General features: G+C 32.6%; 1 protein-coding gene and 1 long non-coding RNA gene across 2 annotated transcripts; both read left to right on the top strand.

Annotated features, from left to right (window-relative positions):
• Nucleotides 1-975: 975 nt before the first annotated feature.
• LOC11413279 (pentatricopeptide repeat-containing protein At2g36730) lies at nt 976-2925 on the top strand. Its single transcript, XM_003613982.4, has one exon. The coding sequence runs from the start codon at nt 1106-1108 to the stop codon at nt 2600-2602; it is 1497 nt and encodes a 498-aa protein (XP_003614030.1). The 5' UTR covers nt 976-1105; the 3' UTR covers nt 2603-2925.
• Nucleotides 2926-8938: 6013 nt separating this feature from the next.
• Nucleotides 8939-11143, top strand: LOC11433777 (uncharacterized). The gene is made up of 4 exons (XR_003012382.2): nt 8939-9077; nt 9547-9674; nt 10327-10434; nt 10816-11143. It is a non-coding gene; the product is annotated as an uncharacterized lncRNA (long non-coding RNA).
• Nucleotides 11144-13104: the final 1961 nt, after the last annotated feature.

Here is a 13104-nt window from a genome sequence, read left to right as displayed (position 1 = left end):
TGTTCCAACATCATCACCAACAATATTTCTAACACCATATACTTTAATATTATAAGTTATAAGGCTTTTACGATAACCAAATAAAAAGTATGAAAGATTCACTATTCTCAACCTATATTTATGTTTTGAAAGTAATGACCAGGCATGAAGAAAATCTAGAATAATTGCCGTAACAACCTATGTTTTTAAAAATTACTCGCACGGTCCTTATTATAATAAAATTTTCAAAAAAATAAAATTGGTCCTCAATATAAAAAAATGTCACAACTTTTAAAGTGTAGTTATTGCTTAAAAGACTTTTCTATCCATATTTAATGTTTCTCATTTTAATATTAGCGGATGTGTTTAATATTTTACAATTTTTATGAGGGTATATATGTAAAAAAAAATAAAAAGTTACATAAATACAGATTCCATCTGTTATCATTGATAAAGTTAAGCTAAACTCTTTCCGGTTCTATTATAAAAAAAAGTTGACTTTTTAGATTCATTGAGTAACTAATGTACTTGGTATAGAAGATATACCAAATAACATCATTTATCCAATGAATCAAAAAAATCAAACGTTTCTTATAAATAAAACTGGAAGGAGTATTATTTTGGCTTGTTCAAACAAAAAAAATGTATTAATTTTGATGTTTTTTATTTGGTGACAACTAGGCTACCCATGAAAGAATGATGGGTAATTTACCCCAACCAATACACATTAGCCACATAAGCACATATACATGAACTATCTTAACCCCACAAATAAATTGCTCATTTTCATTGGTTGGTGGGTAAATTACCCACCATTTTTCAAAGGTAATTTAGAAAAAACCTTATTATTTTGTTTCTTATAACAAAGACTCGAGAGATTATAACACATTGAAAAATTCTTAGATGAACTCTCACGTAATTAAAACCTAACATCTCATTAAAATAATATATTTTGTCATTAGTTTTGAAGATTTCTCTTTCTCCTATCTCCTTCCATCTCTATTTCTTTTTTTGAGGGGGACTCTCTATTCTTTTGTTTCTCACAATTTCCTTTAAATATCCAAAGTCAACTAGATTTGGGTGTGAACTCAAACCAAAACATCAAACTCAAAATCCAAATGCATGCATGGTTCGATTTCAAACCCTCACAAACAAACAACAATGTCTCAATCTCCTAAACTCCCTTCATTCCATCACCAAACTCCATCAACTCCAAGCACAAATCCACCTCAACTCTCTTCACAATGACACTCACATTCTCTCACAACTCGTTTACTTCTTCTCCCTCTCTCCCTTCAAAAACCTCTCCCATGCACGTAAACTCGTTTTCCATTTCTCCAACAACCCATCACCTATTTCATGGAATATTCTCATCAGAGGTTATGCATCAAGCGATTCTCCAATTGAATCCATCTGGGTATTCAAGAAAATGCGAGAAAATGGTGTTAAACCTAATAAACTTACTTACCCTTTTATTTTCAAGTCTTGTGCTATGGCTTTAGTTTTATGTGAAGGAAAACAGGTTCATGCTGATCTTGTTAAGTTTGGTTTGGATTCTGATGTTTATGTTTGTAACAATATGATTAATTTTTATGGTTGTTGTAAGAAAATTGTTTATGCAAGAAAGGTGTTTGATGAAATGTGTGTGAGAACGATTGTTTCGTGGAACTCGGTAATGACGGCTTGTGTTGAGAATGTTTGGTTAAGTGATGGAATTGGGTATTTTTTTAAGATGAGGGATTGTGCCTTTGAACCAGACGAGACTAGTATGGTTTTGTTGTTGTCGGTTTGTGCTGAGTTAGGTTATTTGAGCCTTGGAAGATGGGTTCATTCTCAATTGATTTTGAAAGGGATGGTTTTGAGTGTTCACTTAGGTACTGCTCTTGTTGACATGTATGGTAAATCGGGTGCATTAGGTTATGCTAGGGTTGTTTTCGAGAGAATGGAAAAGAGAAATGTGTGGACTTGGAGTGCTATGATAATGGGGTTAGCACAACATGGTTTTGCTGAAGAAGCTCTTGTATTGTTTGACATGATGAATGACAAAAAAAGTAATAATATTTCCCCTAATTATGTTACATATCTTGGTGTTCTTTGTGCCTGCAGCCATGCTGGGATGGTTGATGAGGGATTCCGATATTTTCGCGATATGGAATTTGTTCATGGGATCAAACCTATGATGGTGCATTATGGAGCCATGGTTGATGTATTGGGTCGTGCTGGCCATCTTGGAGAAGCTTATAGGTTTATACAGAGTATGCCTTTTGCGCCTGACCCGATTGTGTGGAGGACTTTGTTAAGTGCGTGTACAGTTCATGATGTTTGTGACCGTACCGGGATAGGAGATAAAGTAAGGAAAAGGTTGCTTGAAATGGAGCCAAAGAGAGGAGGGAATTTAGTTATTGTTGCTAACATGTATGCTGAAGTAGGAAATTGGGAGAAAGCGGCGAATGTGAGGAGGGTAATGAGAGACGGAGGGTTGAAGAAAATGGCTGGAGAGAGTTGTGTTGATTTGGGTGGTTCCATGTATAGGTTCTTTGCTGGGCATGATTCTCGCCCGGATTTGATGCCTGTCTATGATCTGCTAGACGCATTGAACCTGCACTTGAAGATGGTTCACTAGTTTTATTGTAGAAGTTACTTTTAGTGAGTTTTACTATGTGCTGAACTTGAAATTTTGAAATTGGAATAGGACAAAAGATGATAGCTTATTTTTTTTACATTTTTCAAGTCACCATTTTTACCACTTATTTGTATCATATATCAGTTATGTTTTACGGCTATTTCTCATATTTTTACACACATTATCTATTATTTTGACAAAATTGGTTTAGCTTCAATGATGAATCTTCAGGCAGTGACGGCATTTGTAATTAGGTTGTTCCGAATTATCAGTTACTTCTGTTTCTGTAAGTAATGACTAGAATCTTTTCTTTTTTGTGTTTATGATACCTGTTATGCAATTCCATTATTGAATTAAGTTCAAAATATTATCTGCTAATTTTTATTTGCTAGAAAAGTTTGTAAACTTTTAGAGTTCCAACCTATGTAGCATGGACACCAGACACGACACAGACACCAACACGCTGACACCAATAATAATTTAAGAAAATAACATAATTAAGTGTAATCATATGTGTTAGTATCATTTTAGTGTCCTACACCGAGACCACCTAATTCGTGGAGTGTTTGTGCTTCATAGGTTCCAACTAACTATTATTGGAGCTCAGCATGAGCTACTTAACAGATAAATAAAAAACGAGTAAATAGGCAATTACCTCCCTGAAATTGTAAGTTTCGTCAATTACCCCCTGAAATTGCACAACGTTAATCAATTTACCCCCTCCGTCAAATTTTTCTGTTAGTCAACATGACGTTTTGCAAATACCTCATTAAGTTTTGCACTTATGTGCAAAATATCCCCTGAACTTGAAAATTTATATATTTTTTTTTCTTATCCTTAAAAGTGACTGCATTGTCACTGATTGTGAAGCATATTAGCTAAGTTTTGTCGGTATACAACCATATATGTTCCCTGAAACGATCAAACTAATGCATGACATACATGATGAAACACATAAATGACATATAATTGGCATAACCAAGATGTCAAAATATATGGCTACGTTACTCCATATAAATTTTAGGATATATATGGAGTAAATATAAATTTTAGGATATATATGGATTAAATAGGCAATTACTCCATATATGGTTATAAGTGGTGACATATTATATTATTGTCTTGTCTTAGTTTAGAAAAGGAGTGACTATTGCTCATCTTTTTTATTCTGTTATATGATCGACTACATGTGTTTCTGAATCCCTAAATATGAATCATAATGAACCATTTTATTTTAGCAGCTTCGATTGCAGTAGCTTTAAACTTTCAACGATTGAATTTCAGTTTTTTTGGCATGATTTTGAATGCTTTACCATTCTTTTGTTAAGTTCACTTTCAATTATTAAATTGACACATTTGATTACATTTTTAACGCTTTGCACAAGACCCTTTTGATCCTTTTTTGTTCAGCTTTCACCATTCTATAGTCACTCAGGTTGTTGGATAATATATCAATTTTCATTGGTCAATTACTAAGTCCAAATTTGCATGTTTTGGATAAGAAAAAAAAAAGAATTTTCAAGTTTAGGGGGCATTTTGCACATAACTGCAAAACTTCGGGGGGTATTTGCAAAACGTCATGTTGACTAATAGAAAAATTTGACGGAGGGGGTAAATTGATTAACGTTGTGCAATTTCAGGGGGTAATTGAAGTTTTGTTAATTTCAGGGGAGTAATTGACGAAACTTACAATTTCAGAGGGGTAATTGTCTATTTACTCAATTAAAAACTAAGCCATGCTACTATGCATTTGACCACCAACATACTTGTGAATGATACTGTGAAGAAAAAAAAAATGTATTTCCCAATCATTCATTAAGAGCATGTTAAATCTTATAAATAAAAAAGAGCATGTTACACATTTTCCCTGTAAGATTTTTTCCATTATTTAGAGGAGTATTAGGATAGTTTTTCTTGAATGAATTTAAACTTGTAGTACCACATGAGGCGTAGATGTTTATACCAATAATTTCCTTTTTAGTTTATTTCAATAATTATTTTTTAAGTTCATGAAAATCGATTTTCATTTAACACATTCACCGTTCACATTTATGTTACTCAAATTAAAGAATAACCATGTTATTTTCTTGAAACGCACCCTTTTTCTGCGTCAGAACTAATATCCTATTTCAACTTTCAGTAGTTAGATAAAGTTGCATAATTTAGACTCATCAAAAATAACAATAAAGGCTTCTTCTCTCCAAGGGAAGTTCCATAATTTCATATGATGCGTAATTTTGATCATAATTATATTTGTTGGCCATAAAATCATAATTTCGCACACAAATAAAAAAAAACTCTAATTTCTAAGACATGTTTCAGGTATGTAACATATCTCGGAAATTAGGTTAGTGTGCTGAATAAAGTAGATTTCTTGTACCCACATATTTTATTCTTGTTTATTTCATGATTGAGCATAGGTGGTTGGACTAAAACTGTCATTTCTGTGCGTTTATGGAGTTGGAAATAAGGAGATAAGACTAAAACTGCAAAAAAACATATAGTTTAAGGACGATTTTGTTCGATTTAAAAAAGATAGGACCATTTTTGTGAGTTGTTCAAAATAGTAGGACCAAAAGTGTAATTAAGCCAAAAAGTAATTGTTGTAATTAAGTGAATATGAGAGCAAGCAAATACTTTGTGAATTCAATTCATTCTCCAGAAATACCCAAGTCAAATCAATTCCATTCATGATTTTAACATCTTTCTGTACAATATCAAACGCACAATAACAATATAACACAAGCTGCCAACATTTGAGCCTGTGATGAAGAAACAAAATCTTTGAGAAAATCAATTGATCTCAGCGTTTCAAAACAATCAAATTAAAGCAACTTGAGAAAGTGGAACATTGCAGATCCTTCATGAATGAAAAATAAGACAGGAGAACAAAAAATGTAAAATTGCACATCCGGTCCTTTAAATTGATCTTTTTCTTCTGAATTGGTCTTTTACGTTTTTTTCCCCGCATAAGTCTCAAAATGCGCACATCTTGATTTTTTTTTTTTTAAAAGTTGTCCCACTCGTGTAAATTCTCAATAAAAAAAAAAATCAATGGAGTGAATCATAAGAACTTTAAGACAATTTTCAGATGAAGTTTGAATCGATTCAAACTTCTAAATGCAAGAATTTGAATTGTATCATAAAAACTCAGATGAAAAATTGATACGAATCAAAGAATATTGATAAATATCAACTAAGCCAAAACCTTGAACAGAGGGCTCAATTGAATCGTATCAAAAATTTAAGGAAAAACTTTGAATCCTATCAAAATGATATGAATCAAGATGTCTTTGAATTGTATCATATATCATTAACAGCAAGGAAGGAACTTTTTGGCATGATTGATACACGAAGCACAATAAAGTTGAATCGGATCAATTGACTCAAAAACTAGTTTTACCAAGACTTGACTCACAAGAAACTCCTAAACACAATTTTAACACATGACATTAATGCAGAGAACCCGAGATCATGAATTGACAAGGATGCCTTCACAATTGAGCTAATTAAACATAAAATGTAAACAACGTCTAAAATAAAACATCATCAAAACCTAAACTAAGGAATAACTACATCGATTAGCTTCACGTTAAATATGCTTGATCTCACACTTGAGAGACAATGCTTCAAGAAGAAGAGGAAGTAAATGAAGATTATGAGTCTTCTGAGTGATGATCATGTTAACTACAACAACAGAATTCATCTCACTATTTCCAAACCATGAACCAGGCCCCAAATCTCGGCCAAAACAAAGGTAGATCCTCGTGTAAGGGTATGTGGGTTAGTGCCCCCCCGATGATTTCAGTTATTGTTCATAAGCATTGATTATTATACTTGTTGAAGGAAAGTTGGTTTAACCTTACTAAACCAATATATAACTAATATAACAAACCATAGAATATGTCGTGTATAAAATATTATCTATATTTACTGTATATAAAGAAAAGAGTAAATAGTCAATTTTCTCCCTGAAATTGTAAGTTTCATCAATTACCCTATGAAATTAACAAAACTTCAATTACCCCCCTGAAATTTCACAACGTTAGTCAATTTACCCCCTCCGTCAAATTTTTCTGTCAGTGAACATGACGTTTTGCAAATACCCCCCCTGAAGTTTTGCACTTATGTGCAAAATGCCCCCCAAACTTAAAACTTTATATTATTTTTTTCTTAAAAACAAACAATTAATAGTTAAATATTAAAACTAACTATTAATTTTGGAATTTGGGAAAACTACATGCATATATACATCAAAATAGGCTCCAAAATGGGGAAAAATATGTATTTTTTTAAAGTGACAATAATGGGATGATTTGTGGATTAATATTGGGGGTTGTGTAGTTTAAATGGTTTGACCAAATTGTTGAAGGAGTTGGAGGAGTTAAAAGACTAAGATGGTGAAGGAGAAAATATAAATTTAAATCTGATTATTAATTTGTTTATAAACCTCTAAAAATAATAATTTGTCTATTAGAAATAATCATTATTGTCACTTTAAAAATACACATTTTTCCCTATTTTGATGTATATATGTATGTAGTTTTTCCAAACTCCAAAATTAATAGTTAGCTTTAATATTTAACTATTCATTGTTTGTTTTTAAGAAAAAATAATATAAATTTTTAAGTTTTGGGGGCATTTTGCACATAAGTGCAAAACTTCAGGGGGGTATTTGCAAAATGTCATGTTCACTAACAGAAAAATTTGACGGAGGGGGTAAATTGACTAACGTTGTGAAATTTCAGGGGGTAATTGAAGTTTTGTGAATTTCAGGGGGGTAATTGATGAAACTTACAATTTCAGTGGGGAAATTGACTATTTACTCATAAAGAAAACTATCTCTTTCAGCACTTTTGGGTTGGATTTTTTTTTTCTTCTAAAAGTATCTTCAATTTTCAATACAAATAACATATATAACAAATAGATAAGAATAAATTTAAATATTAAAACAAATCTAACAAACATGATATGAATATATATTTTTTTTGTTTTTTTTTTCCTTTATCATTTAAAAAGTGTAACAAACTAGATGAGTATATTTATACTTAGTTTTTCATCATTCCAATTATACACTTAAACAACTTTTTCTATAATAAAATGTTGTTGGTGTCATTAAAAAAAGAATTTAGATTTTTTTGAATGGTATGCATAATTTCTTGGATTTAACAATAACTAACTTAATCATCATAAACAATATTTTCCTTTGGTATTTTGAATGGGATGAATAATTTCTTGTAGGGTAATTGTATTGTCAAAAGTACTCCTCCTTGATATGAAGCTATTTTGATTGGGCAAAATAATTTTAGGCATTACTTCCATAAGCTTGTTAGCTATTAATATAGTCATCACAATCTTATCAATCACGTTACAAAGAGATATGGGTTAGAAGTTAGAGGCTTTAGAAGGTTCAATACCTTTGGGAATAAAAGTTAGTTGGGTGCTATTAACATTTGTAATTAACTCTAGGTTAAAAAATACCTTGTTTGTAAAATAAAAAATGGACGAGCCAAAAGTATCCCAATTTTTCTTGAAGAAAATGGGATGAAAACCATCCATTCCCGGAGCTTTGAAATTTCCCATAGAGAACAAGGCACATTTCACTTCCTTTATAAAGAACTATTTTCCTAACATACTTAAATCATCGGCAGAAATAGGAAAATAAGTATGATTAGCGACGAGAGATTGATTGACAATACCTTCTGAAATATAAGTGGGGGGAGGAAGAATTAAAATTTTGATAGCAGAGTGAAAAATAATAATAGATGAATAGCCCAATTCCCTAGTATAAATAGAAGAATAGACACTACAAGAATTCCTCTATTTACTAATCAATTCAAAATTACATTACTGAGGGATTTAGACCCTCAGTAATTACTGACGGAATAATCCATCAGTAACAACAAAAAAACCCTCAATAATGTTACTGACGGATAAAACCCTCAATAATTCTGAGAGTTACATTACTGAGGGATAAATCCGTCAGTAAAATCATTAATGAACCAACCAATGTTTACTGACGGAAATCTTTCGCCAGTAATGCAAAATCACATGCCATTACATTACTGACGGATACGAATCGGTCAGTAATGTTATGACAGATTAAATAATCCGTCGGTAATTTAAAATATCCGTCAGTAATAATTAGTAACAATATTAATATGACCCTTCTTAAAAAAAATTGTCTATAAACTAACATAATTTTTTACTCACGCATGTGAGTACTGAGAAGCATCATGCGTGTTTCTCATCTCACACAAACAAACCGCTTCTCCTCATCTCGCACAAACAAACCGCCGCTGCTGATTCTCTCTCAGTTCACCGCCGCTGATTTTCACTCAGTTCGCCGCGGCAAGCTTTTCTCACAACAACAAACAAATCCTGTCGCTGACTTTCTCTCCCAGATCGCTGAATCTTCAACTATCTTCTTCAAACCCAGCATCTCTCTTTCAGTTCTCACTCACCTTATGTCAAGGTGAGCCAATGATCCTCTAATTTCTTATTCATTATTCATTCTCCAATTGCTTGTTTTAGGGTTTAGAATTGGAAATTTTTATAGGGTTTTAGAAATTTTTAGGGTTTTATAATTGGGGATTGGGAATTGTTTTAGAATTGCTTGTTTTCGTCATCTTTGTCAAGAGTGAAACGTCAAACTTTGTGCTTCAGAAAATGTTCACAAACTCATTAGAAACAAGCTTGGATAACATTGAAATCATTCAAGAAACTCTATTATCTAAAACTGAATATTTGTGTACTAAAATGCTACAACACTACAAGCATTCAAACATCAAACAATTGTAATCTTTCTTTGTTGCTTTGCCGTTTGTGTTTGTGATTCGTGAACTCTGCTGCTGGTTTGTGGCTGCGATTTAATATTTTGTATGTGTGTGCGATTTCAGAATATTTATATTCGGAAAATTTTGTTGCATGGTTGTTGGTTGTAGATCCTCCCGCTGTATTGTAACTCTGGAATTAAAAATGCTAGCACCGAATTGCAATTGCCAGTAGCTAATTTCTATTTCTACTCTTGTAAAGTCATTTCTAACTCTCAGCAACTTGTCAACTACACCAGGTTTTGTGTTTTCTATTTTTTTTTCCCTTTAAACATGATTTATTTGTTTAATTTAATTGCTTTTTATTAAAAAAAAATTATTTACGGTCTATTTACTTTAATAATTTATTTACCTTAGCAATTGATTTACTTTGTTGTCTTCTTCATAGATTGTGTCTTTAGTTTAACAATTGATTTACTATATTTTGAAATATATAAATGTCAACTAGAAATTATGAATTGGGTCATTTGAAATTGAAAAGAATGAATCGGAATCATTCTAAACATGTTGTTCGCAATGTATGTAATGTTTGTACCTTTTGTAGCCAAGGCTATATAATTGAACTTAGCTACAATTATGCACTATGTTGTACTTGTACTTGTAGAAGAGGACCTAGAATAACAATCCATCATTCTTCCTTTGTTCCGATGCCACAGTAAGGGGGCGGTTTTCACTGTCACGCCTGTATGTGTTTTTGTTCTGTTTTTGTGTTTGGTGCCTGCTGTTGCTTAAGAGCTTTTAGTGCTCTTTTAGTTTTTGGTTCAGCTGGTTTTTTAGCTTTCTATGTATTGCTCCTTGCCTCTGTTTGTACTTCTTGTGCTCAGGACATGTTATAATATATGCTGAATTCAAGAAAATTGCACAAAAAAATGATGTTTGTTTTTTATGCAGGGTTTTGATGATGCATTGAAGTTGTACTGGCTATTACAGGTGATGGATCTGTTGTGATCTCTGATGATCTTAATGTTATACAAGAGGGTTGTGCTAAATTTCCAGCAGGTACTAATATTTTTAGCCATCATTCATGCCCATTTATCTTGAAAACAAAATCCCTTCAAATTGGTCAAATTACATCATTACCAACATGTGGTTTGTCCGAGTGGTAAGACACCGAGAGATTGTCTGCAGTCACAAATCTGACACATTCACGCACTCAACATATTGATATTTGTTAGATCAATATCATAGCTTTGGATTTCAAGATCAATATTTATAGTTAAAAAAATTGCTTGTTTTTATTTCGTCCGATCTCGATCCAACAACCATTGATGTGTTAACTGTGTGAATGTGTGAATTTGCGATTAAAGCAAATCCTAATCAGAGACTCGGACACTTCAAACAATGAATATGGTTTACTAATGTATGATTTACCCTGTGCAGCAACTATGGTTAATAATGTAAGATTTACCTTGTGCAGCAACTATGGTTACATGAATAGTTGGTTCCCTGAGGAGTTTTTAATAGGTAATTATGTTAGCTGTGTGGAGTTTTTACGGGATCTCCTGCTGACTGTGTTCTTAGCTTTCTGTTTGGTCTTGGGCGTTACGCGTATGGGCGGCGCTTTTGTATTGTTCTTGCTGCTAGCTTTTGCATGTCTTGTGCAGGCTTAGTATCTAATAAATTTGTTGATTTACAAAATAATAGTTTATTTTTAGTTTTCTGGATTGTATGAATATTATTGAAATCTTTATGATGATATGTCTCTTAATTAATTTGTGTCTTTTTAAATTTTATTTTCTTAATATATTTGTGTTTATTTCATTTATTTCTTTAATTAAAATAAAAAGAGGGAATGGATTCCTAAAAAAAAAGGGTAAAGTACATTACTGGGGGAAATTTCCCTCAGTAATGCAGAGGTGGTTTTGTGTAGGTGGTTTTGACAAAGCATTACTGAGGGATTTTTCTGCCAGTAATTACTGACGGGATTGTTCTGCCAGTAATTACTGAGGGAATAATCCCTCAGTAATGCTTCGTCAAAATCATCTCAACGTTACTGAGGGAAAATTCCGTCAGTAACATTACTGACGCCAGTATTACTGAGGGATCTATTTCCTCAACAAAACCGTCAGTAATGTGTATTACTGAGGGATTTGATACACTACTGAGGGATTAAATCTGCCAATAATGATCAAAATTCTTGTAGTGAGAAAGCCAGAAACATTTGTTGTTGCACGTAAGAATCATAGAGAAGAGGAGAGAAAATGAGACAAACCCTAGCTAAGGAGAATTGAACAAAAATTTGCATTTTTCAGAGCATTCGAGGTAAGGGGATAATCCCATCATCTTAGGGTATCTTTATTCCAATTGTGAGGTTGTTTAATCTTGTGAATTTAGATGTTTTTATAATGAGAATCATGGTGAGAGAATGATGATGAACAAATGTTGATGAGGGTTAATGTTGTTGAAAGATTAGAATTGAGAAAGCCAAAGTTAGGGTATTTGAATTGAGAACTTAACCATGAAAAGAGCGGATAATTAAATAGGAAAAGAGGAAATTAAACTCCAAACGGTATGGTAACCTTAGGATGATGGTTAGGGACGAGTTTAGTGAGTTTATGGTCGAAAACGGAGTTACGTGAGGTCCCCCAACGTGAAATCGCAGGAAAATTGCGATTTCATGAACCTGTCACATGTGCACGGTCGTGCCATTGGGGCGCATGACCCATGCACAATTGATTGCCTATTTTGCTTTTTCGTGTTGTTTTAAGAGGGCATTGTCGTGCCCCCAGGAGCACGGTCATGAACCCTTCCCAAGCCTAGAAAACTAAACTTTTCTTCCTAAAATGAGTTCCTAATGTGAATGATAGGATCCTAATTGAAGGAGTATGTTTAGGTTTAATTATAAGTGATTCCTCGTAATAATGGCGAGCCTAAAACGTGAATTAGTTAAAGACGTATAAGTGAAGTCAAGAGAGATATAGATGGATAGTTCATGAATAATTGACGAAGACAGTAGTAATTCCTTAAGAGTAATGAAAGATTCTAATGTTATAAACTAATTTTGAGGGTACAAACTAGAATAAATCAAGGATACGGTGATAGTGGTTTACGATAATAGATTATATTAACGTTGAATGAATATATGAAGATAGGACCTTAAAATTTAGTAAAGTTTTAGTTGTAGAAATGGAAGACATTATAAGTGATGGTCGGATTAGGAAAGTGCACTAAATCGTTTACCAAATAATAAAGTGATAAGTAGAGTATTGTATCCACAAGAATTAACGTTTCGTCCAAACAATTTGCTTAACTTATTTTAAGTTGACGATATAAAGTAAAAGAGTTAAGGGTTAGAGATTACAATTTTAATCTATTTGCAATAGAGAAAGTTACCTGTTTGGTTGTAGAAAATTAAGCAGCGGTTAAGACTTTTCAAATCCCCCCTATCTAGGGCTGGAAATGAGTCGAGTAGAATCGAACTTATCTGAGCTCGACTCGACTCGATAAGAATTGGTTTAGCTCGAAACTCGACTCGAGTTCGATACGAACCTTTTTTTAACTCGAGTTCTACTGATTTAAAGTTCACGAACAACTCGGTTCGACTCATTAGATTCAACTCATTACTTGGGTAACCTAATTCAAATGTTTTTGTCAAAAATGCATATTTTGACCTTTTACTTTATTTGCACAAAAAACAAAAAAAAAAGCTTGAACTAAATTAAAACTATT

This window comes from Medicago truncatula, chromosome 5 (genome assembly GCF_003473485.1).
Source record: "Medicago truncatula cultivar Jemalong A17 chromosome 5, MtrunA17r5.0-ANR, whole genome shotgun sequence".
NCBI classification, from domain to species: domain Eukaryota; kingdom Viridiplantae; phylum Streptophyta; class Magnoliopsida; order Fabales; family Fabaceae; genus Medicago; species Medicago truncatula.
The sequence above is the reverse complement of the archived record's forward strand: the minus strand, read 5'-3'. Positions and strand labels throughout refer to the sequence as shown.